The following is a 27,599-nucleotide window of genomic DNA, read 5'->3' on the forward strand; positions in this document are numbered from 1 at the left end:
TTACTGTAATCTTCAAACAATGTGCCAGAAATTCACGTGTTTAATGAAATATAGACCAAAAATGTAAGGCAAATTCTGAGACATCTGCAAAATTAGAGGGACCAAACTGCTATGTCTCCAGTCTTCTTAATTATACCTGCGGCCTTGGGTGAAACATATATAGTTTCCATATCATGACTTGCTTATCTTTCAGTGCATGATATGAGCTTCCTTTATTGATAGCTCTTTTCCAAATAACATTTACAAAAATGAGTTAAATGGCACACAAAGCAGAATATAGTAATATATAAGAACATATTACCCATGTGGAAAGTCTTACATCTAAACTGCAAGTGAAAACTGCGTTTCTGCACTCTTTACAATCCTGCAAGTTAAATGGCATTTCCCCATATTTGACCATTGATTTTAGCCTGCCCCTAAGCTTCACACACACACACGCACACACACACACACACACACACACACACACACACACTCGCACACACACACTCGCACACACACACTCGCACACACACACTCGCACACGCACACACACACGCACACACACACACACACACACACACACACACACACACACACACACACACACACACACACACACACACACACACACACACACACACACACACACAAAATACTTGGCTTAAAGCTACAGTTGTACCCCCAACACACACCATGACTGTAAAACTGTACTTTAAACTTAGCTCTCAACCAGTCAGAGACAAATCTCAACAGAATCAGGGACACATCCAAAAATAATCAGGGACACTTTTAAAATATTAGTATTATTAATTTGAGACAGAATAAGGGAATGGGAACAAATATACATTTTCTGAAAGTAAAAGAATTCTATAACTCTAATTATTTTCATTATTTATTGTGTAATTGACTACCTTTTCTCAAAAAAGTCACCAGTTTTAAGAGGGGTTAAAAAGGACAGAGCTAAAAAATGGGTCAAACTCAGGTACAGTTGAGAGGTACAGTTGAAAGGTGCTGCTTAGTATTTCATGGCAACCTGTTATTTGACTCACAATTTCAGTATTTTCTGTAAAATAGTACCTCGCTTACTGGACAGTGTTCCACTAGGGGTACTTTATTGTTCTTTATTTATTTTTTAAGTAAAGATATGCTCTGTGGAGCAAAGGAGTGATACCATATTCAGGGATGAAAATACTTCAAGGAAATATTTTCAGTGCTGCATAGGTGAGTATATTGTCATTTGTGTCACCACACACACACACACACACACACACACACACACACACACACACACACACACACACACACACACACACACACACACACAAAATTAATTGAGTATTTTTGTGGCTTGTAAAAATTGTTCAGCAAAAAACTAATTTGCATTATTTTTTTGTAATCAATCATATCTATGCTATGTGATGCTAGGTTAATAAACTGTTGCCGTTTGCAGCAGTTTTGGGAAGAACCACAACACATTACAATGTTGTTTTTATTTCACAAGCTAATATCAACCTTATTCTGATAGGGAATTTTACCATTGTTAAGAAAACTGTTTCCTCCCAGTTTCACGAGTTACTGAAAAAATACATATTTGGTATCTTATATACTGTTTCTAAAAGAATAGTGTTGAAACATTATCAAATTAGATAAAAATGATTCATTAACTCTGTTGTAAAATATAATTAGCACCTAAGAAATACATTCAGTCTTGCACTGAAACGTAAGCCAACTTGCCATAATTACAAGACTGTAAGCTAGTTTATAAAAATATTTCTTTGATAAAATATAAGACTTCCAGAAGGCAAGATACTGAAATTTCCTTGTGCCCAATACCACACATTATGTATTAAAAAAAAAAAAACTTTAATTTACAATATCAATGGCATATACTATAATTCAGGAATGCAAAAGCACATTGTGTGTGTGTGTGTGTGTGTGTGTGTGTGTGTGTGTGTGTATGTGTGTCTGCACATGTGCATGTACGTATACAGGCACATAAAATGATGTACACGTGCAGTAACTTGTTACAGAGTCATCTGTTCTAAAGAATTTCATGGCAAGGAGATGGCTACTACAACAAAAGGTAATACTATAATAATAATAATAATCATAATAAAAACAAAGGGATACTTGAGGAACTCTTGTTATCTCCTAGCATCATGCCAGAAAGCAGTGTGTAACACAAAAATTACAAGACTCCAAATAAGACATCCAATAGAAATAACCGATAAAAAGGCAATACATTAACTAAACACTTAAAATTAAGATCAAGGGATCCAAAAGTGTCAAATAATAAAAAAAGAAAAAATGTGTGTGTGTGTGTGTGTGTGTGTGTGTGTGTGTGTGTGTGTGTGTGCACGCGCACACAGGAACATAAAGTGATGCACATGTGCAGTAACTTGTTACATAGTCATCTGTTCTAAAGAATTTCATGGCAAGGAGATAGCTAAAACAAAATGTAATACTATACAAAAAAAACATGCCTAAAAAGGAATAACATTTTTAAAGATCATTTTATAGCACTGATTATCATCTCTCCACTATTATTAAAACTAGTTCTGCTCACTCTCAAAGAATTTTACTTCACTGAAGTTTAATCTCATGGATGTTCCAAATCAGTCGTTGATAAATCTATCTTCACATTTGGTCAGATAATGATTATTACTGTTGTGATATCAACTTAGAATGAAACAATATATCTGCTAATATTTAAAACAACAACAATAATAATAATAATAATAATACAAAGGGATAATTGAGGAACCCTTAATAACCCCTACAACCATGCCAGAAAGCCTTCCAATGAGTGTGTAACACAAAAATTACAAGACTTCAAATAAGACATCTATTATAAATAACTGATAAAAAGGCAATACATTAATGAAACACTTAAAATTAAGATCAACAAATCTAAAACTGTCAAATAATAAAAAAGAAAAAACAATCTTTAAAAATTAAGAAGTTGTTTAAATGTTGAGCCACCTTCTAATATTAAAATAAACTTAATCTAAAACTGCACCCTTTAATGAATAATTTTTCTTGAGCATCCTTGTATTTAATGAATTGTGCAGCAGGGCTTTAAAAATGTCATTTTTTTTAATATGGTCCAAGTAGTCTTAAAGCTTGACATTGAATCTTCTTTTAGTCCTTCCGTATGGCGCAAAGAGCTGGTGATAATATAAACAACCCTCCTTTGATATAAGAATACCATCCAGTAGTTGTACAAGCAGTACCATTTCTTTTGTAAAATGTACAGGAAACAAACTGACAAACAGAATACTACCACAGGTGAAAGTTTTCCTATGATTTTCAATAGAGGTAAAGGAAAACAAAATATGGTGAATAAAACAGTTGAGTATAAGAAAGCCATAATGACTTTTGCCGCTATAATAAGAGATTAAAGAAGGTTCACCCAGTTTCTCAAACAAAATAGCATTAAAAAATAATGAGAGTAGAGAGATTAAACTGCCTAGCAAAATAAATGTAAATTATATCAGGACGTGAAATGCTGCTTCTATTATAAACACTATAGTTATAAGAATAAACAAGATGAATGTCCAACAACTATTTTCTATTCTAGTTTTCCACAAGGTCATCCAATAGGCTTTTGACACATCCTGCTTGGAGGAAGAACATTCTAAAAACATACAAAAATGTGTTTAGCTTCCTAAAGAAAATCATTCCTCTTCTTAAAAAACCCTCCTGACCTTTAAAAATTCTCCATGTGGGAGAGAAGCGAGCAGATGGTTAGGGTGTAACTGCCACCATGTAAATTATCTGATGCTAAAAAATGGTTAGAAGAAACATGAGACAGAAAGGTCTCAAGTCATCACAAATGAATATTAAATCATCAGCATATCAGAAGTACTGAACAATATAATTTGGAAAAAGCTGATGTCTATAAATGAACACTTGTTATTTTGATATTCAAGCTATTACTGAAACATAGTGTGCACCTTGGAGCAGAGATGGTACACCATGGAATGGCATGGGAAAGGTTTGTGCATGATGGGTAAGATATGGTATGCAGTCTTACCCCATTTTGTAAGCATAATACTCCTTGCATAAAGCTAATATTCATATGTTTCCCTCAGGCTCATATGCAATTCACAAATGCCATGTGTATAGTCTGGTCCCAGGAAGTAACTTATGAAATCCAAACTGCATATGTACTAAAAATGTACTGTTTCCAACTGCATTGATTCCCCCCTTCCTTGCTAATATGTTGTATAGCTACTAGAGCTTAGTAGCACACCGGTGCTAAAGTGAAAAAAAAACCCTTTCTTGCAAGATAGAAAAAAACTAAAAAAAAAAAAAAAAAAATACAGGTAACAGAGTCCATTGTGGTGCAGGCAAACAGAATCCTCACATTAGCATTTTATGCCAAGGTACCCCATTCCATTATCACAGCAGCAGAGGGCAAAGCTTTTATACATTTCTCCCAGCTATGGTTGTTGGGCAGACAGCAGAGATGGTGCATTGTCAGCTCTCTGTAACATCATAAGCAGTCACGTAAAAGGTTTATGCATGATGCTGCTCATCCAAACCCCTGACTGCTGAATGGCATATCAATCATGTCACTGTTAGGATCACAGGCAACATCATATATAATTCTCTTAAGGGGCCATGCTCAATGCTTTTGAACAGAACAGCATGTTTAATATCATTATTCTAAAACTGTCTTTAAAGCTCAAAATGCTGGCATAATGTCTTGGTGATATTCTTACAGGCAAGTATTTTGTTACTTTCTCCTTTTACTTTTCAGTAGTGAAATGTCAGTATAGAAGGGGTTCATTAACTTTCTTTTGTGATCTTTACGTAAAGAGCTGACAGCTGAGAGTGGGGCTTGGATAGGTGGAATCTGATCTACCAATTGCCTTCCTACATTCAGCTAAAGGCTATTTTAAGAGTTGGCTTCCTACAGTCAGTCCAGCCAAAGTCCTTTTTTCAAAAAGACCTGAGGGTGTGTTTTAAATTGTAGGGAAGCTGACAGACCAATTGGTTTCTAAAGTCAGTCGACATCATTTTTTTTTTCTGTTAACAGGATGGTGTAGGACATAGGAGACCAGTACTCGGGGCTAAATTTGTCAGCCATAGAGAAAAGTGTACAATGAAATCCTTTTATTTATCACAGCTAATTGACAAAGGAGCAACACATTTCATTGATTGACCAATTATCAAGTGCAATAACCCTTTCAGGTTCTATCTCACTAAACATATTAAAAGATTAGAAAGACCCCAAATGTTCTTAACAAAAAATATCATGGGTTTAAAGTCTCTGAGCTAACAAGAGAGGCTGGAAGCTCTATAACTTTACTGAGAGTCTTTTAGACATTTAAGGATGAAATCTCTATCTCACATAATATGTCATTGAAGACCCAGCTGTCCTGGACCTTGTGTATTTCTGTAAGTCTAATGGCTCTACCAATAGAGGAACCAGGGAACTAACTCTATACCAAAGGTAAACAAAACATGTTGCAGGGAGAAATTTATAACCCAGCAATTCCTACATTTCTGAAATAAACTTCCTCATCATGTTAAACAGAGCAACTTACAATCTTCTTTAAAATAACTTTGATGACTGGATGGATAGTGACAAATTCACTCCAGACTTAACTGGTATGGCCCTCCTTTAGTCAACTGTCCAGATTTTTGCAAAATGTCCAGATTTTTTGCTTCATATTTTTGTCTGTTCCTCAAAAAAATGTGATTTTCTGGATTTCTGTGGCAAATCAGTGAGGACTGAATTCACTAATGAGAGGCATTTGAGTTTCAGACTTTACACTCTTCAGAAAATTCACGATAACACAAGACCTTTTATTCTAACAACTTTCTAAGTTTATAAGAGCAATATTTAAAATTGGTCCCTATTTTGGGGCTTTGTTCCCCCATTATTTTTGGCTTTGTCCAGAATTTTTTTTGTTAAGAGGTTGGCAGCTACAGGGAGGGTACTGGTAGGGTGTAAATGGTCATAACACTCAACAGCCTTGCAATATTTATGCATCTGTGAACCCTATCCTGTGATGATTGTTCTATGCCCAGGTTTTTTTTCACAAAATAAACAGTGTACTTTTACAACTACTGGATGGTATTCTTGTTAAACAGAAGGGATTATTTATGCTGTTACCTGAAACTGTGGCCTTTCTGTATATCAAAGACTAAAAAGAGATTTAGCCAGGCTTCAGGAACACTTTGGTATAATTGGAAACAGACAGTTTGAGAGTCCTAATATTCAAAACTTTATATACAAACAAGCTGGTTGAATGCATACATCAAAGGAACACATTTGGAGCAAGACTCTTTTAATATTAGTAGAGCAAACTTTGAATTAACTTTTACATTTTAACAAAATTTAGTTTATTTTTAAAATCTGGCACTTTGAGACCAGATGAACTAAAAGTAAATCTTAACTAGAAGTGCTTAACTGGTTTATTTACTGACTTTTATTGTCTGATTCTAATGGCTGTCTTATTTTTAGTTATGTTATCTTTTTTGTTTGTTTTTTTGCACATTCTGGATATTTTTTTTGTTTTGCTAATGTTCTAAAATTAATAAAGGTTCATGAAGTTCAACTTATGTCACATTATTATTTGATTTATTTTTAGCATGTGTTTAATGTTTAAGGAAAATAAAGAAAATGTAATGAAGACATTTGGTAAGAGTGGAAACACATTTATTATGGACAAAACACAACTAAGTACATAACAATAAAACTTTTAGCTAATTTAGAATATACCGGGGTATGTTGGAATCTTCCACATTTACTGAGTTAATAACTGTGATATTCTCCTTACAATTTGCTTGTACGTTCTGTCAAAGATTCACAGACTGATTGCTCTGCCATTCTTACAAATACTTCGAGTAAACTAATTATCTGTTATAACAATGCTTGCAGACTCTTTAGCTTTGTCTCAGAGGCTCTGCAGAAAAGTTCTTCTGTTGAAATCATCATAAACAGACTAAATAGAACTGTGCTTTTTTTACACAGCTGTATCAAAGCCACCTTGAGAAAATAAGCAATGAAAGTGATGTTTAAAAGTATTTCTGTTGATTTTATTTACCTTCAATGTAACATTGTTCATGCAGGTACTTGTTATAACCTACCTGGTCAACCGTGTTTAAATCAGCTGAGAATCTGTTCAGGATGCTTCCTAATGGTGTGGTTTCAAAAAACCTAATGAGGATAAAATGTTTCTATTAAAACAACAAGAAACTGGAAACACAGAAAGCTAATGTCTCGATGTATGGAAAAGCATTTACAAAAATGTTAAGCGTAGACTTATCTAAGTGAACATGTGTCCAAGTTTAATACCCAAAACCTTCATTGCTGTCCTGAATTGTAGTGTACAGTCACATTGTTGAAATCTAAGCCAAAAAATATAATAATAATGATAATAATGATAATAATAATAATAATAATAATAATAATAATAATAATAATAGTATGTTTTAATTGAATAGCCAAAGAAGCCAATTAATGTGACAAACACCATCATAAACACCTTAAAAGAAGGCATATTACAACATTGCATCTGGTTTCTGTTGTACACATTTGCTCAAAACTGAATACCAACAAGTTGAATTATAATGGCATACGATTGGTGTCTTTGCAGGGTTCACACTAGTGGTGCAACAGTACATATTAATATGCAAGTACTTTTATAAGTAATAAAAATAAAATGCTGAAAGTTACAACATATCCAGCAATGACAAAAAAGTTCATTAAAGTATGCATTCAAAACTATAAATGTTGCAGTTTGGCTGTTTGCGAGATATTATACACTATGCACACAATGTATAGCTGGGTAAGTCCTACATACATGTAACAGTAGGTGTTCAAATTTACTTACTTCCTCAGTGGCACGTGAGGTCTGTGCATGTACAAAAAGTATACTAGCAGCTATCCAGAGCACAAATTCCATCCTCTGACTCCCTGAGACTGAGGAAAGGCTAACTTCCTCCCATCAGGGGATGCTTAACCCCTGTCACAGGAAGTTAATTTGTTTAACCTTTTAAAGCCAGCTGTAGGAATCACACAGTTGAATCTCCTCAGCAGCATGCATTGGTGGATTTCTGCTTCCATACTCAGGTAAGATTCCTTTTAGAACTTCTCTTCCTCTTTTTTTATCATACACTTTTAATTTCTTTCTGTTTTATTTACACACACACACACACACATATATATATATATATATATATACATACATGTGTAACTTTTTATTTTAATATATTTCTTATTTACTACTACTGCTAATTCCACTGGAAATTCTAACACACTACTTTGCTGTTTGTACACTTAAAACTGCTTTGAAGCAGTTATGGGCTTTCTAAAATGTTTTAAGACTTTACTGGCAAATGGAAATTCTGTGTTGTCAGTTCTGCACTAGGAACTGCCTGGCGCATGTAGAGCTGCAATTTAAGTACACCCTTTGTTTCTGTTGAATATCTGTTTCATTTTGAAGTTCTGACAAGAAAATATTGCCTTAATTTGTGTTTTTTCTTCATTTATATAATACTAACTACTGATTTAACATTACCATAGCAATTTTTGTCATTAAATCATAATTTTACTGCAAATTATTTTAATTTACTTTGGAGAACTTTTCATTTCTGACAAGTGAATCTCTACATAAATGTTTATTTATGTTTTTTAAAAATGTTTCTGTTTGATTTAAGGGACTTAGAATTGGGGAGTCAACCTCTACAAAGAGGCCATTCACAAGCAGAGTACTTCAGGGATCATTCCTGGGACTGTTCCTTTTTGGCAGTTACTTCTCTGAAGTCAAGAGCAATGTCAATGGCCTCTGGCTGACTAAATTTGCAGATGATTGCAAATTAGGAGCTGCCATTTAATCACCCACTGACACAAATGTTCTCAGGAAGGGCTAACATGGGCAAACAACTGGTGCCAGAGCCATGGATTAAAACTAAATGCCAATAAATGAATAACAGTATCCTTTAGGAAGTCATTCACCCTTGGTAACTATCATATCGACAACACACCCCTAAATGCTGACAGTAGTTAGGGACTTGTGGACACACACAGACATTAATCTAGCCTTTGACCATCACGTGTCTACAGTACTGAGGAAGTCATGCTATGTTTTGCAACTTATAAACAAATGTATGGCATCTAGGTCCAAGTCATTGTTCCACTGTATTCGACATTCATCAGACCTATCATTTAGTGAAATGTGTCTTTTGGTATGTAACTAATGAGGCATATCCAACAATTTGAATGTCCACAGATGTTCCTCACTAAAAGAATACAGAGAGTAAGTAATATGTCCTATGAAGACTGCCTCAAGGTCCTATCCCCGTATTCTGTCTCCTACAGGCTGTTGAGGGGAGATCTGTGCCTCACATATAAGACATTGTTCACAGCCTGCCGTTACGGACCTCCTGCATATCTACAAAGCAAACAGCATGAGAATTACCCATTCTAAAGACTTAAACCTTGTCTGTGATATAAATAGGAGCTGCTGGAGAGACAGGTCTGTATCCCAGAGACTACCCTTTCTCTGGAACAGGCTCCCCATTCCTGTGAAGCAGAGCTCCTTCCTAACCCAATTCAAGTGTAACTTGGACAACTGAATGGGGAACAGGAAATTCATCAATTGTTTGGCACCTATTTTTCTGATGGATACAGGCAGCCTGTAAATGGTTCATCTTCCAGGCCTTTACTTGTAAATGTTTCACCTCCGAAGCCCCTGTTTACACATATCAAGGGGAGCAGAACATGTCAGAGGTTTGGAATGCATGGCTAGGCTTAAAAAGGCCCTTGTGGTCATTAGCCTAGGAAACATCTATGAACCTATGCCAACCATAGTTTATCAATAAAGGTCATGCTGGCAATTACAGCATCATCACATGTAAAAAAGAAACAGTAATTTTTTTCATTGTGACTTCTAAAGTAACACTCATACCTATATATTGCATTCCTTGTTACAACAGTAAAATTGTCCCTAATCTCATTTAAGTAGACACGTTTAGGTTTGCCCTAATGTTTTAACTGGCCATTACCCCACTTATTGGTCTTTCAAAACTCATAGAATTCCTCCTACAGTAGTCTCAATACACAGCCATTCCTGACTCTGCAGAAAGACAGTGAGTTCATTCCTTCCCTTCCCAGCATCTGCAAAATGATAGTTCCATCTAAGACTGATTCCTTTTCCCTATGGATAATAAAACTTATAAAAAGATGCTAACCCCCCTCCCCCAGACAGCACCTGAATTTATAATTCTAATGAGCCATGTTGCAGTACCTGGAAAATATGGTAAGTTGTACCCTCTAGTAATTCCAAACTTCAGATTTACACTGAACCAACAACAGCTTTAAGAGAGCAATTAATGTAGCAGCAAAGTCATATTATATTACAGTTTAACAGGCAGTTAGCTCTGATATTGGATACAGTTCTGAAAACCAATAAAAGAAACACTTAATAGCAATATAGGAACCATCAATAATAATGGGAAAACTCTCTCCACAGCAATCCTACATGATATTCAAAACTCGGTCTCTTTTAACTTAACCTCTGTTATTACATTTTTCAGTATCAGCCTACCTCCAGCATTTTGTCTCCTTCGAACCAGTAAATGACAACTGGTTATGCTCCTGCTCCTCACCAGGGTAATCCCACTTCTCCCCTCCCCACCCTCTATCTTCCTATTCCCCACTTTCACTATATCTCTATGCTTACTGAATACCTTACTTACTCCCATCCTCACCCTCTCTCTCTTGCTACACTCCACTTTCACTATATATCTATGCTTACTGAATACCTTACTTACTCCCATCCTCACCCTCTTCCTACACTCCACGTTCACTATGTCTCTATGCTTACTAAATACCTTACTTACTCCCATCCTCACCCTCTTCCTACACTCCACGTTCACTATGTCTCTATGCTTACTAAATACCTTACTTACTCCCATCCTCACCCTCTTCCTACACTCCACGTTCACTATGTCTCTATGCTTACTAAATACCTTACTTACTCCCATCCTCACCCTCTCTCTTGCTACACTCCACTTTCACTATATCTCCATGCTTACTAAATACCTTACTTACTCCCATCCTCACCCTCTCTCTTGCTACACTCCATGTTCACTATGTCTCTATGCTTACTAAATACCTTACTTACTCCCATCCTCACCCTCTCTCTTGCTACACTCCACATTCACTATATCTCTATGCTTACTAAATACCTTACTTACTCCCATCCTCACCCTCTCTCCCCTACTTTCCACTTTCAATATATCTTGATTTGTCACTGATCCTATCTGATTATACATATAACAATATTAAGCATAACAATTTACAGCACCAAACAGGCATATCTGAGACACTACTCCATTGTATATTAAGCTATTGTATCTTTGAGACACTACTCCACTGAATGATTTCTTCTTACTAAGTGTAACTGTCAAAATATGTTTTACTAAGTGATCCTGTTAGCTTTATTACTAACTTGAACTGTGATAATATGTGTTACTATGTGATTTACTACTATCAGTTCTCTGATTGTTTCACTATTGTTTAAAATAGTGACTGTTATGTTATTATGTGGAGCTTTTCTCCCTGGGCCTCCACTGAAAATGGGCACACCTGCCCAGTAGGACTTTCCTGGTAAACAAATGTTAACTAAAATAAATAAATAAAATAAATTGAAACTCCAACCATTCACTTAATAAGCCAGACTTATTAAGAACTTCTAATTTGTATACCGCAATATATTCCTTAGATTAGCTAATCTCATCATAACTAAACCTCTAACACATACTTTTAACTTTTACTTAAGCAGAGGCATCACTCCAACAAGCTTCAAAAACAGACTAAAAGTGCCATAGCAAAAACTTTAGTCCCCCTTAGATAACTGATTCATCACCACACTCGGTTTCTGCAGCAACATTCCAGAAAATAGTATGTAAACAACTACAAGAATGTGCTTTATTTAATTAGTTATTATAACAGTTATTTTTGGGTAGAACACTGATCAGAAATGGATGATTTTTAGGATCAGTCTGGAAATTTCCAGTAAACAGTGTTAGACCAGCACCACATGACCAATATACACCTAACTAACCAAAGCTACAAAGGCAGAGAGAAGGACCAGTACTCAGGAAGCCTGCTCACATAGAAATGAGTATTTGAAGCTCTAGACCCTCACTTCCTATCAAGCACTCTTGGTAAAACAGGGACAGGCAAAGGGTTCTCAAACTGCTTCACCAGCTACTTGTCAGGTAAAACATTTTGAGTGATATTTTGCAACATTTCCTTGTATACTGGAATTTCCAAAGCATGAGAAAAGCAGGGATTGGTACGATAATCTTTGCCTTTTCCATCTCTCTTCCTCACTGAAACCCACTCAAAATTGTACCATGTATACAGATGATATAATCTTTAATAAAGCTGCCCCAGTTGCCAAAAATCTTCAAGATGCTCTAAAAAAGATTTTCAGTACCTCTGGGACTGGATTTTTTGAGGAAATAAGTGATGTGTCTCTACACCAGCAGTCGTGGTATTTGGAACACCCCAAAAGCTAACACAAGACTGCAATATTTCTATTGTGGGCCCACATAGAACATTTATCACCCAGCTCCAGCAACAGAAATACCTCAGTATGTGGTATGATCAACAACTAACTAAATTCAGTGTTCACACTACATTCTTCAAATTAAAACTATCCTATAGGCTAACCAGCCTATTTACATATGAGCCTAGGAAAGAAATTGGCATACATTTAATCATTCTAAAATTCTTCCTGTAGTAGGAATGAACTCTGCAAAAATATAAATTCTGCAACTTATCAGAACAGAAGTAGATTTATAAACCTATCTACTAATAAATAGTACCAGTGTCCCTTCCCTGGCTAAGTCTAGGCAGTTACCCATAACTGCCTGAACGACAAAACTGCTGAAGTCTTTCATTTTCAAGTTCCTGTTATGAAAATACTACTCAGTATCTCTTGTCAAGCTTTCCTCTAGAGATTTAACTTACTCATTAAGCTCAATTGTGACACTTAAGTCTCTTAAGAATCCTTCAGTTTCATACATGGTGGTAGTGGGGGGGGGTCCCCTAATATATCCCCAGTCATCTGAAAAATCTGTCTCAGAAAATTAGAAAATTGCTGGGCATACACCACTTACAGAAACAAAACATCAACAACTATAACTACACCTAAGATCATGAGCAAACAAATCAGAATGATGTCTCTGCTACAAAAAAAGGTAAGCAAACCAAAATTAAGTGCCCTTGGCTTTGTAAACAGCTCTGTGATTTATAAATATGGAAATTTCTGTATGCTGTTGTAAATAAATTGCACAGATACTGTAAAAAGACTGTGTATGCTTTGAAAACCTCAAGTGGCATTGATAAAAAAGCTTTTTTGTTATACTAAAGTAATTTATTTGAACTAATATTACTTTAATGAACATTTGCTTAAGCAGTGATGCATATTTTTAACTCTTTGTGCCCATTTTGCTCAGGTTATAGATAAAAATGGCAACTGTGGTAGAGCCTTCATATTTGTCAATGAGCATATCACACCAGGTAGATTCTCAGGAACTCACAGATGAAACTAATTGAACTACAGATCACTCTAGGATTAATTATTAATTCATAGCTTGTTACAGAACACACTCTTTAGTCCCCAAATGACCATGTAAGATTTTTCATTGTTCTAAATGATGTCCATATTAGCAAAAGGTCCCTTATTTTGAGTGACTTTAAATACTCTTCAATAAAATGAGACACCTTTACTTCCATTTTAGTATATGCCTAAACTTCCCCAGGTTTAGTAAACAAAAATATCCTTGAGCAGCTGGTAAATAATCCTACTAAAAGGCACAAAATTCTTGATCTAACTCTTAATTTTATCTCTTGCACTTCTCCAAAGGTATCGCCTTCCACACTGAAGGCTGACCATAAACTTGTGAACATCTCCTTTAAACTCCCAAAAGCTACTACAGCAAACGCCACTGAATTTAAGAAATACAAATATGCTAACCTCAACCTACTGTATGAAAATATATTGAAATTCACTCATGACAGCACCACCCTAAACCTTAATACAGAAACAAACTTCACTACAGAATTCTACATCCATTTAGAAAAATGCAAATAGCTAGCAGTCCTTACCAGAACCAAGTACTATGGGAAATTCAAAAAACAAATCACCCTGGTTGTCTGCCATCATAAATAAACTATTTGAAAAAAGAAACAAACAAACAAACTACTTAATTATTTAGCAGATCAAAAACCTATATTACCAAAGATAATGTCAAAAACACCAGAAAAAAAAACTGTAGAATACTATCAAGCCCACTTGAGGACTGGCCTCTGAAGCTAAAGATAAGTATAAATTCTTCTTTAGCTATATTAGAAAACCACATATCAATACTCTACATTTCACAGAACTTATTCATAACAGACCTCCTATTCTTACCCAAGTAAATTTGCCACTATCCTTACAACAAATTTAGTGCCAATTTCCTCCCTGAAACTTCTATTCAAAGCCCTGAAATGTCTAAATACCTTAGTCCCCCCAATTATCTTTAAAACTTGTTTAATGAATGTGCTAACCAAGCTCAAAAACACTTACTTCATGGAATCTGACTTTATACCTGGTTGATAATTAATACTGTTAAACATGCCCTTGTAGACAGTCTTCAAACTGTTTAATTTAAGATTGGCAACTGGTTTTGTCCCTGATTAGTGGTACAGAGCAGTGGTGATGACCTTCCATAACAGTGTCCAACCTGAGTACTTACAGACCTATCAGCCGTACAAGCCTCATCAGCAAAGCCATGGAATGTATTATAACTGACCTCATAAACTGTAATGTCACTAATCATGTTAGACTTGACCCTCAACAGTTTCATTTGTGAAGAGTAGATCTTCTCTGTTTAATCCATTTTCATCTTTCAAAGAGGTTCAAGAACATAGAACAGGCCTTTGATTTAAAAGTTTCATTTCTGTCACATCATCATCTTCAGTTTCACATTCCACTCTATAAGTGCTGCATAAATAAATGTATTCTCATAAGCTTCAGCAACCACTTCAGATTCTTGAAGAGAAAGTGTGTTTTGAAAATGTAGACCTATTATAAAACACGCACTTCATTTTGTGAAGTATTTTAGAATATTCTGAAGTATTACTTTTATTTTATTGAAACAATGTAGAAGTTAACAGAATCAGAATTAAGCTGTGGCATCACTGAAACCAGCATTCTTAGAAGTCCATAAATATAAATTTTTCTCACCATGTCCTTTCTCACATCTACAATCTTATTTTTAAGGGAGCTTATTATAGCTGTAATAAATGCCAGGAGTATGAGAAATAGTGAAATTTATTCATGACCAACAAGGTTTTCCTAACAGCAAAGAACAAGGAAATCAAATGCACTGATCACAAGAAGGTGATTCTAAAAATAATTTCATTCCAGACATTATTATTATACAATGCCTAAAAGTGTTTAATTTTTGGTTCTAGTATTGTTTTCCTATATCACATAAATAATGAGCATGTAGAACCATTTATGTTTCACTGTTTGCTTGACACAAAAAACTGAAATAGATCTGCAGTCTGACGTTTAAGTTAGGGATTTTAAATCACTGGAGGTTCAGTTTAGTACTGAAAGGTAGTAACATTTAAATAATAAAATAGACTTTTGTCCTTTCAGCGTTCTGCTTTTCTATCCTTTCATTTGTATGGACTGGGACTTATATGCATGGAGCATGAATCACCCGTGAGTTATGCAGTCTTATCTCAGTGGCATATTTGGGAATTCTAAGATGGTGACTAGTTCATTTATTCAACATAACCTGTAGCACAATATAATATCTATATCATGCATATTCAATATTGTTCACTAAAACTTTGCACATGATATAATTACATCAGAGATTGTTGGGCTATATATATATATATATATATATATATATATATATATATATATATATATATATATATATATATATATATATCACTGTATTCTTTGAATTCTTAAATGAAAACACTGCTCATGGTGTTTTTTTCCTTCAAGGTGTAGTGTTTCCTTTTTGTTTCATGTAAGACTTGAAGAGTGGAAAGCAGCTTGAAGTTTGACATTCTATTTTGTTTCATTTTTTGAAGTATTATCAGCAATCACCTTTAAAAAATGAACTCTACTGCCTGTCTTTCAAATAAAATGTACATTAAAAACATCTGATAAAAATGTATAATACAACAATAAGTGCTCACAGTCATACCCCTCAACCTCTTAGAGCAAGAAATCTGGACAAAGCCATAAATGAAAGTGGGACAAAGGCCCACCCAAAAATAGGTACACTTTTTAAATATTGCTCTTACAAACTTAGAAAGTTGATAGGATAACAGGTTTTGCAGTAGCATGCATTTTTCTGAAGGATATGAAGTCTGAAACTCAAATGTCTGTCATTATTTTCTAACTTAAGTCTTTAATGATTCACCACTAATTTGACAGAAAACCACAATTTTATGATAAAACGGATAAAAAATATGATGCCAAAATCTGGACATTCTGCGGAAATCTGTACAGTTGAGAGGTAAGCTCACAATGTGTATACTTAAAACAAATATAAAAGTGCTAATAATGTAAAATAATTAATAATTTACCAAATTATTAATTATTTTCCATTATTACTGTTTTTATTTGGTAAGCGTGTCTGGGCTTGTAAGGGCCCTTATGGTCATTAGCCAGAAAACTACTTAAAGAGAAGATAACTACTCATGAAGAGAAATTAGGTTCAACAAATATTTTGGACCACTGAATAGTGGTTTTGTTGGATAAATGCACTGCAGATGTCCATTAGTCAGTTTCTAAAATATTTTGTTGAAAATTATTTTTAAAATAAGCTGCAGAACTTGCTGCTGTCCAATCGGAATGTGCACTATACTCTACTTTTTAAAGTTTTAGTCTACTTACCGAAAAAACAGTACAGTTAGCCAGTCATTTAGACATAGTTTATTCACAAGCTTGCCTTATTTTCTCTTCCTGAATGACAGGCTTGACCATGGTCACATTGTTGTTAATTGCAAACTTTTTCTAACCATAATATAGTAATTTCAGTAGGTAAAGATTGTAAAACATGTCATTGAGTAAATTTCTCCCCTATTTTGTTGTACCCAGCTCCTTTTTTGTTTTGCATGTGATACTGACTGCCCAGTGGAATCTAATGACATTACTCCATAACTCAAGGAAAGCACCTGTGGAGCATTTCTATATGGGTCTATATTAGAAAGTGTATGATTCAAAAGAGCGAATGTTCTTACATCGACACCAAATACGCAAAACCGCAAAATGTTGAATGGCTGGAACAGAGATTTTTTTCCCAGGGAAAAAAAATCACTGAGCCATTGTCGGGACTTTCCCATTTCCTCCACTGTGGTGTAATCTCGAAGTTGGTATATTTAAGTAGGTGCCCCCCACCACCACCACCACATCACAAAACTTTATTTTGTGTTTGGATTGTTTTTTTTTTTTGGAGGAGTAATTTTTTTTCCCTGGGAAAAAAATCTCTGTTTTGTTTCTGTGGTTTTGCGTACTTTGTGTCAATGTAAGAGCGTCCACTCTTTTGTGATTTCGACTTTCTAATATAGACCCACTTGCTCTAAACACAGATAATTACCAAGGAAGTGTTCAGTCTACAAAAAGTGTGTTTCCATTGCCTGGATGAGACCGAGGGGTCTCTTCAGTATGACTCTGCTACTGTATGCAGGATGTTTGCTGTGTGCTGCATTCTGCCAAACATGATTATGCATTGGTCTGAAGTGCAACAGCCCATGATGACAGCACAGATTCTATTATCATTCCTTCCAGTAGTGACAATGGCCACATAATGGCAGTAGTATAGGGAAACCCTGCAGCAGAGAAATGTCTGGTACACAGAATCAGAGCAAAGTAGGCACTGTCTAGTCCACAACTCTGAGCCATGACATTCACAAAGATAATACTTCATACATGTAGTGTTAATTGTGGGTTATGCTGTGTGGTGCATGGTCAATTGACATTGCACATCAAGCAGTTCTTTTTTTAATACAAAAAATAATTTTTCAGAGATTTCTTTGAATGTTTCATTATTCTTTGTACTGGAGTAAGTGGTAGCAGAAACACATCTATGTCAGGCATACATCTCAGCTGTCACGTCTATAGTCAGCAGTGAAAGCTTAAAGAATAATGGTGAAGATCTGTAAGTAGGGACAGGTGTTTATATGGTTCTGCAACTAATTATTTCCCAAATAATCCCAGGTTTATCTGAGAGATATGTTGGCAGGATTTCAAGTAATATGAGAAAATAAAGTAAATTGTGACATGTATAGGAATAATAGTAACATTCCAGTTGATACTAAAAAATATTTTGAGTAAATTATTGCTAAAGTACTGATACTTTATGGGAAACTGTTTTTTATTTTTGTGTGTGTGTGTGTTGTGTTATCACATTTCTGTTTTTTTAGATAAAATAGTGAAGAAGCCACTGGTCTGCACAAAGACTACCCGGTGAGTAATGAGAATTTCATACTCTGTATTTTGTAAATGATTTGAAACATATCCACTATGACTACTGATGGCTGTTCTGTGTACTGCATGGCTAGCTATCAGTGGACACCAGACATTTTCTCTTATGTGTTGCTTCAGAATGAAAATTTAGTCACTATCTGTACAGTGCTGTTGGTTAAGTGGTAACAATACTAGCTTTACTGGCAGGATTTCAAAAGAAATCGCATTAAAATATGCATTGGGCTATTATGAAAGTTCTCCCTGTAGCACAATTGTTTTTTAGTATTGTCTCATCAATGTTTCTCAGATGTAATGAAGAATTATGCATGGATACCCATATCTAGAGATTAACTGTTAGGTGACTTTTACTTAGTGAGGTATGACATGTGACTCACATACAGAAGGTGCTGTATACAATGTCTCCTAAGGATAGTGTAGTCGATGGTCCAATTGATGTTCAGCAGGTGTTGGCATGCAAGCATAATGTTGATTTGCTGTGATGCTGGGATCTACTGGATGTAGGAGAACTTCTAGACGTTGATTGGACAGTGCTAAGGAACCAAGATCATCACTAAGAGGCTGTACCAAATGCCACTTAAGTCTGACAATGTCTCACTGCCTTCTTTGGTATAGAATATACAGGAATCCCTGTTCCCATTTTCTTTATATACACATGGAGTCTGATCTACTCATACTACAGGTGTGAGGACAGTACACCACCCAATTCAGGTCCATTTCCAACAAGTGTCTGGTAAGTCTTTACTAATGTGTGTGTGTACAGAGGTCAACATTAACACCATGTGTGCAACATACTACAGGTGAGGCTCATCAGGGCATTATCATTAGTGTCCACCATTCCCTTTTACTGCTGAAATTCCTTATGTACACCTTGCAATTCTCTAATCATCTCTACCTGACTCTCAGTGGCAGTGGCCTATGCCTGAACTATCTTGACCTGAAAACACCAGTGTCCACACCAGCGCTGATCATTCCTGTAGCAACCTCATCTGTGTTAAAATCATTACCCCTTCCACAGAGAAGGTATTGCTAATGTGCTGTTAAAGATAGCAGAGTGGAACATCCACCACCTGAGCTGCTATGAACAATTCCATTCAGTTTGGCCTTTGTCCATCCCAGCATGTTATTTGCTCGTTCCCTACACAGAGCCAAGATTTGGTTCCATCTTCCAACAACATTAATGTCAGACGTTACTTGATTGCATCCCTTAGCTCTCTCTGTCTACTCAGTGCCTCCATTGCTAAAGAAGTGTTTTCCACGTGCCTTTAGAGCATCCAAAGTATGTAGTTCTCCTCTGGACTAAAGTTGTCTCTCTTGTGCCATGTCCCCTGCTGCTGCTGCAGCATTTTGTAGCCTGAAAGCACATAGTGGAGCAAATGTAAAACAGATTCCTACTTATGAATGCTTTCTTCATGCAAGTTTATAACAAGTATCAGACAACTACAGAATAACTTATGAGTTGTTGGGTTAATTCGCTGTAAAATATCTGTTACATAAAACTGTACTATAATGCTGATATGTATAGATGAAACTGTTTCATTTTACGGTATGGAAGTGTTAGGTTAATATGTCATGAATTATTTCACATTATTTCTCTGTTACTCTTAGCCTTTCCTCTAACCATCGTCATGTTTCTACTGTCAGCAGTAAGTCCCTCGACACATGAAAACAGGAGTGAAATGGTACTTTACACATTCCCACTCATGTCATAAATAACCCATAAAAATACTACTGTCATGTCTTACTCATGAAATAAGGCTACTATTAAACATAACTGACTGAATTATACCAAAGTTAACTTGTTTTACTAATAATTTCAGCTTACTTATATTTCTATGAATGTTTTCATTTAGTTTGCACTTTTCTTATACTGTTGATTATGACCGTGGTTCAGCATAGATTAAAACGGTGGTTTCAGGACAACTGGTATACCTTAGGGCCTGCTTTAAGAGCTTCTTGTGCAAATGAGGTTCAGCCATACTGAGCTATATTGAACTGCATTGCTGTGCAGATGCATATCTTATTATAGGTGTGCATGCATCAGGATGGTAATGTATGAGATCTGTAACCAAAGTAGGGTGGAGACAGTAAAAACCACAAACCTGGTCACACAGGGTTTTTGTTTGGAATTCTAGAACAGGTTTTAATGGCTCATAGGGGAGGTGATTGGGAAAACTGGTTGAACTGTAGGGAAACATACTGGCAGTTGAAACTAAATGTAACTAACCCCCGGGTCTCAATGACCACATATCCACAAAACCATACTTGGTTAAAAAAGCAAAGAAACTATAGTTCTGTTCAGGTTTACATGCATTGTACTGTAGCTTATATGAATGATGTATTTTGAATTATGGAACTTATGAAATATGGATAACATAAAATGTAATGCATTAAATTGCTTTATGTGTTGTTGTAATTAAGGGGGAGGGTATGTATCTTTAAAAACATTAGAAATTTTAGGTGCCTTTTTAGGGGGTAAAGGGTATTTAAATGAATTAATTTTAGTTGTTTTTATCACTTGAAAAAGCCTTGCATTTGGGCAGGGTGAAAGAGCTTGTGCATTAAGATCAATTATAATAAATGTATTCTTAGCCATTCTAAATGTATGAGATTGGTTAATCAGTGAGAGGCACATGAATGTGCATAACTACCCAAGTGCACATCGGCCACATTACAGTCTGTTATACCATTGCCATAGTACTTATGCATTTCTGATATTAGGAATGAGTTATTAAACTATGCAACAATTTCTTTCCAGTAGGAATCACTACTTCTGTTTACAAAGTGGAATCATACCCTATCTCATGTCAAAACAAAATAATAATAAAAATATAACAAAAGTTAAAAAAAAAACTGTACTACAACCAAAGAAAACAAACAAAAAAACATTTTTAAAAGGTAGATATATTTAGTCACATAAACAACCCCCCCACCATTTCCAAAAAAGAATCGGTAATTTATCATTCTATAACACTACAAGGTGAGTTTCATTCATTTACCCAGTCAAATAATGGCACTGAAAAAATAATAGAAGTCTGTGTGAGCACTGCATTCCTGTTATCACACAAAACCTTTGCACTGCTATCTCTTCCGTAGTTTGTTGTTGTTTGTCTTTCAGTTTTTCCCAGTTAGGGGTTGTCACAGTGGAACTCTGGGCTGCTAATGATTGACAGTGGATTATTTTTTATGGTGCCGAGTTGCCAGCCCAATGCCCAACCTTCAAAGAAGGCACACCCATTCACGCACGCACCTATCTGCATGTCTTTAAGCATCACTCAACCGCGGGGAGGACATGCAGAGTCGACACAGAAGGCGCTCCAGCCAAGAATCGAACAGGAGAACCTCTTGCTGTGAGGCGATAATGCTAACTGCTGCACGTGTACGGGCCGGTCATTGTGACCTCACATTTCAAGGGGTGAGGTTCAAATCCTCTTATCCCCTGCATCAGGCTTATATACATTAATCTTGCCTGTGTCTTTGCAAGGATGGCTTCTGTTAAAGCCAAGGGTCAAACTTCAGGCTGATCTGATAAGGAGTCTTACCTGCAGAAGATGAAGCAAGCACCTGCTGGCTCCAACTCGAAAAAAATAAATTGACATCTGGCAGGAGTTGAGAGATCACCTTCATTCCTGACACAGATCCCCTGTTCTGGGTAACAATTCAGACACATGTTCAATGCCCTGCAGAGGAGGAGGAACCAGTTGGATGAGTAGGGTTTAAGACGTCCAGGAGAGAAATTTTGAGTTTTAAAGTACGTGCTCTTTTTTATTTCTTATAAAGCAGGTTAATATATGTATATTCATATGTGTATGTCTGTTTATATAAATATAATTATAAAAAAACATATATACATGTACATATATTTATATATATGTAATGGTTATATTCTACATAATTGAACATACTTAATGTTGAATGTAAAATACCAGCATTAAGAAGTCTGTACATACAGAATATCGAACAACCTAAATATCAACCATCAAAAGATTTAGAAAGGAAAACTATTTCCTCTCCCAATCTTTTCACTAAGACCACCCCCCGATAACACTAGCATCAAATTTGTCTGAACAGTATCAATGTTACATGAAGTTTTTTCTCTCTGTCCCTTGTCTCACTTCACCTTAGTAATAGCTGCTAACCCTAGCCATAACCCTAACCCTACAACTTACTTTAAAAAAAAAAAAAAAAAAACTTGCCATAACACTGCCACTACACAAGACACATTTGGACAAATAAACATGCATAAACACACCTAACAATACTACAACTATCCCCTTACCTAACCCTGAAAGTAACCCTAAAATACACATACAAGCACACAAACTTACAAAACCCATCCTCTCACCTATTGCTGACCCTAATCCTAACTCTCAAACATACAGTGGATATAAAAAGTGTAGACACACGTGTTAAAATGCCAGGTTTTTGTGATATAAAAAAATGAGACCACAATAAATCATTTCAAAACTTTTTTCAACCTTTAATGTGACATATAACTTGTACAATTCAACAGAAAAACAAATCTGTTAGGGGAAAAAAATATAAAAAATGTACAATAACCTGGATGCATAAGTGTGCACACCCTTAAACTAATACTTTTTTGCAGCACCTTTTGATTTAATTTCAGCATTCACTCTTTGTGGATACTCACCTCCCATCAATTAAAGAGACTCTGATTAACCCCAAATAAAGTTTTTCTGTCCTAGTAGGATTTTCCTGACATTTGCTTAGTTGCCTGCTACAGCAAAACCCATGGTTCGCAGACAGCTTACAAAGCATCAAAGAGATCTCACTGTTGAAAGGCATCAGTCAGGAGAAGGGTACAAAAAAATTTCCACAGCATTAGATATACCATGGAACACAGTGGAGATAGTCATCAAAAAGTGGGGAAAATATGGGACAACAGTGACGATGCAAAGAACTGGACATCCCTCCAAAACTGATGAAAAGGCAAGATGAAAACTGGTCAGGGAGGCTGCCAAGAGACCCACAGCATCACTGAAGGAGCTGCAGAAATTTCTGGCAAGTACTGGTTGTGTACTACATGTGACAACAATCTCCCGTATTCTCCATATGTCTGGACTATGGAGTAGGGTTGCAAGACAGAGGCCTTTTCTTACACAGAAAAACATCCAGGCCCAGCTAAAATTTGCAAAACAATATATCAAGTCTCCCAAAAGCATGTGGGAAAATGTGCTATGGTCTGATGAGACCAAGGCTGAACTTTTTGGCCACAATTCTAAAAGGCACATTTGGTGCAAAAATAACACTTTGCATTGCCAGAACACTATCCCCACGATGAAGCATAGTGGTGGCAGTATCATGCTTTGGGGTTGCTTTTCTTCAGCTGGAACTGGGGCTTTAGTCAAGGTAGAGGGAATTATGAACAGTTCCAAATACCAGTCACTTTTGGCCCAAAACCTTCAGGTATCTGCTAGAAAGTTGAAGATAAAGAAGCATTTCACCATTCAGCATGACAACAACCCCAAGCATGCATCCAAATCAACAAAAGAATGGATTCACTAGAAGAAAATTAAAGTTTTGGAATGGCCCAGCCAGAGCCCAGACCTAAATCCAATAGAAAATCTGTGGGGTGACCTAAAGAGGACTGTGCACAAGAGATGCCCTTGCAATCTGACAGATTTGGAGCACTTTTGCAAAGAAGAGTGGGCAAATATTGCCAAGTCAAGATGTGCCATGCTGACAGACTCCTAACCAAGAAGACTGACTGTTGTAATTAAATCAAAAGGTGCTTCAACAAAGTATCAGTTTAAGGGCATGCACACTTATGCAACCAGCTTATTGTACATTTTTTATTTTTTATATTTTTTCCCCTAACAGATTTGTTTTTCAATTGAATTGTACAGGTTATAGGTCACATTAAAGGTGGGGAAAGTTTTGAAATAATTTATTGTGGTCTCATTTTGTTATATCACAAAAACCTGGCATTTTAATAGGGGTGTGTACACTATTTATATCCACTGTATATACAAACACACTTATCCCTGCCAAACCCCACTCATCTGTCTCGACAAAACATATCATCGAAAGTTTGATCATTCAGCTATTCTAACATTTGATATAAAACACCACTCTAGCATTTGTTGACTAAATGGGTGTTCAGCCAAATGCAAGGGAACCATAAGTGACATGTATATATTACATATATATGTACCAGTAACAGCACTCTCATGGTTCTATTAATATGTATGCATATATTTATATCTATATATATATACATGTGTGGGTGTGTGTGTGTGTGTACAACTGTGCAATCAGAGACACACAGAAATGAACACACACATAAACACACATATATACATTTTTATATATGTGTGTTTCTGTGAGCATATACTTCTGTGTTATATGTGCATGTGGACATTTCATGTTGTTGTTGTTGTTGTGTCTTTCGGCTTTTCCTGGTTAGGGGTCGACACAGCGGAACTCCGGTCCGCTAATGATTGGCAGTAGATTTTTACGTGCTGAGTTGCCAGCCCTGACACACAACCTTCAACTCTACTGCAACTTTTCAGAAGTACAGAAAGACCTACTACAACTCTGTAGAAACACAGTCCACTCTTTTCTTCGATTAGGCATGCATGACTTGGAACCAGTTGCAAAATGAGTCAGAAATAAAAAAGTTTTATAAACTGATAGATGAAATACAAAAAAGGAATGACTGTCAACATAGTGCACCTAAGTAGTACAATGGAAAGTAATTGAAATATATGCATATCAATATAGCATTCATAAGTGTTTAAGTGTTATCATTATTAATCCATGAATTAGAACAAGATCAGTTCATTTATATACCCTAAGAAGCATTGATGTCAAGTAGCACCAATACATTGTCTAAGAATGAAGTTAGTAGTAAGAGAGCACTTAGTTTCAAAGTTAAGTAAATGTTTATTCACTTCATTAAGCAAAACAGTAAATTTTAAAAGCACTTAGGAGCTCTTCTTGCCTTCTTATATTTCCCTCTATATATATATATATATATATATATATATATATATATATATATATATATATACTTTTTTATTTTCTCCCTTTTATTTTTGTTTTCCATAAGTCTAGAGATCCCAGAGGCAGCTCAGACATGTGTCTTCCAAGTGATGAACCACTCACCACCTCCCTCTGCCTATATCGGGAGATATTCACAGAGTCAGTGAGGTGGCCCAATCCTTTTGGGGCTCCCAGTGCATGGCAACCTGGAAATCCTCGAACACTGTGAGCTTCATGACACAGAGAGAGTGGGTGAGCTGCAACCAATACGAGGTCTTCTCTGTGGGTTCAAGACTTGGTGACTTGATCAGCTCCTACCACTGAGACACCAGAGGCCTGCAAACTCACACCATTGTGATCATCCTCTGAAGGTCCACTGGAGGGGGGATTTCAGTCATCTAAATTGGGGTGTGCACTGTTTCAAACCTCTTTCCTCTCAAACTTTTGTATTTTTCTGCCATGTGTATGCCTTGTGTCCCCCACCCATGTCAGCCCATTATAGAGCTCCTGTCTGTCTTGTGTCTTTCATGTTTTGCCATGTCCTTAAGTCTTCCTCATTCCTCTCCTACACCTACATTCTCTCCTACACCCTCCTCCCTTACTCCTTCCACAGACAGTGTCTGTTCTCTCCCTCCTTTCCCACCTCCTCAGTTATAACCCTCTTCATGTCTTGATTCTCTATGTTCTTTGTCTTCTCTTTCCCTCATTCTAGCTTTGCAATCATCCAGAGCTTATCTGAAACAACCCACTGTTGCAACTACTTGGTAAGAAATTACTTATTTTGATTTATAATTTTTTACCACTGATTTTCACTGTTTGTTGTTAGAAATGGATAGTTTGTAGATAGGCAAATCTAGCTATCCCAAGGGACTTAGTCAGCTATGAATTCACACATTTATGTAAAGTGTTATGATAGGGATTAAAGATTGTTATAAGACATGTGATTATTACATGTTTGATAACAACAATACTGTAGATAACAGAGACAATAAAGGCAACCACAGAATAGATAACAATTGGTAGACTATAAAGGCCTCCAAAGTCAAGTGCTGGTGACTGGAATTTGTCCATTTCTTGCATTTAACACAAGATTGAGAAATAATAGTGGCAGGGGACTGACATTTACTAGAAACAAATGGGAATAATACAGATTCAGCAACATTTCTAAGGAAATCATTTATAATATTTGTTCAGGACAATAACTGTTTGAGATTGTGAAAAGAAAAACTACCAGAGAATGGATCTTGCTAAATACTGTCTGTGTTTCTAAGGAAATGACTGCTACTTAATATCAAATTTGACCACAGCTAATGTGCAATGATCATAGTGTTATAAAGGTTAAAATTCTGCCAAACTGTAATGTAAACTAACGCATGGAAGATTAATAGCAATATGGAAGCAAAACAGTCACTACATAAAACTAATTTGAATGATGTTCCAGCGGAAAAACTGCAGAAAGAATCTGACAAGTTTTGAAAGGTAAATTGTCTGAATGCAAAAAAAAAATGTTTATCAGGATCTGGGCATACAAAGTCAAAAGGATACATTTTCATAAAAGCAAGATACTCATTTAAGAAGAGAGACAAAAATATAAGAAATGGAAACAAGATTGGACTATAACTTTGAAAAAATGAAATAAAGAAATTGCAGACAAATTTAAATATAGTCAGAAACACGATCAAGGAAAATTGAAGAAAATGCATATAAAGATATTGAGCATAATAGAAAACCATTTTATAGACATACAGGAAGTGGCAGGAGTAAATACATGCAAATTGATAAACTGTATGTAGATTTTAAAATTCATTCTTAATCAGAACAGATTATAGAGATATTTCTAAAATCTTAAGCAAAACATTTTGGCACCACAAAGGCGGTGATAAGTTGTTCTAGTAATACCCAGGTAACTTCAAATACTGAAATTAAATTAGATTAGATTTGAAAAGAACTGCACAAACTGGATCCAAACCAAGCTCAGGGAAGAGACAGAATTAGTAATAATGACCTGAGAACACTCCAGCATGAATTTACAGTACCATTATATCTCTGTTATTCACGAGGTCATTTAAGTATGAG

The 27,599-nt window shown here is 35.8% G+C and overlaps 1 protein-coding gene across 6 annotated transcripts in view; it reads right to left on the reverse strand.

Moving 5' to 3' along the window:
• The window catches only part of ABCC8 (ATP binding cassette subfamily C member 8), a 2,552,355-nt gene that overhangs the window by 509,266 nt on the left and 2,015,490 nt on the right, over nucleotides 1–27,599 (reverse strand). For all 6 annotated transcript variants that reach the window (XM_044082872.1, XM_044082868.1, XM_044082869.1 and 3 more), the window contains one exon: nucleotides 7,087–7,156. In XM_044082872.1, the coding sequence (XP_043938807.1) occupies nucleotides 7,087–7,156 (70 nt within the window). The remainder of the gene's footprint in view (nucleotides 1–7,086; nucleotides 7,157–27,599) is intronic.

The sequence above is a fragment of the Protopterus annectens genome, chromosome 9.part0 (assembly GCF_019279795.1).
Source record: "Protopterus annectens isolate FY-2018-M chromosome 9.part0, PAN1.0, whole genome shotgun sequence".
In the NCBI taxonomy this organism is placed as follows: Eukaryota; Metazoa; Chordata; order Ceratodontiformes; family Protopteridae; genus Protopterus; species Protopterus annectens.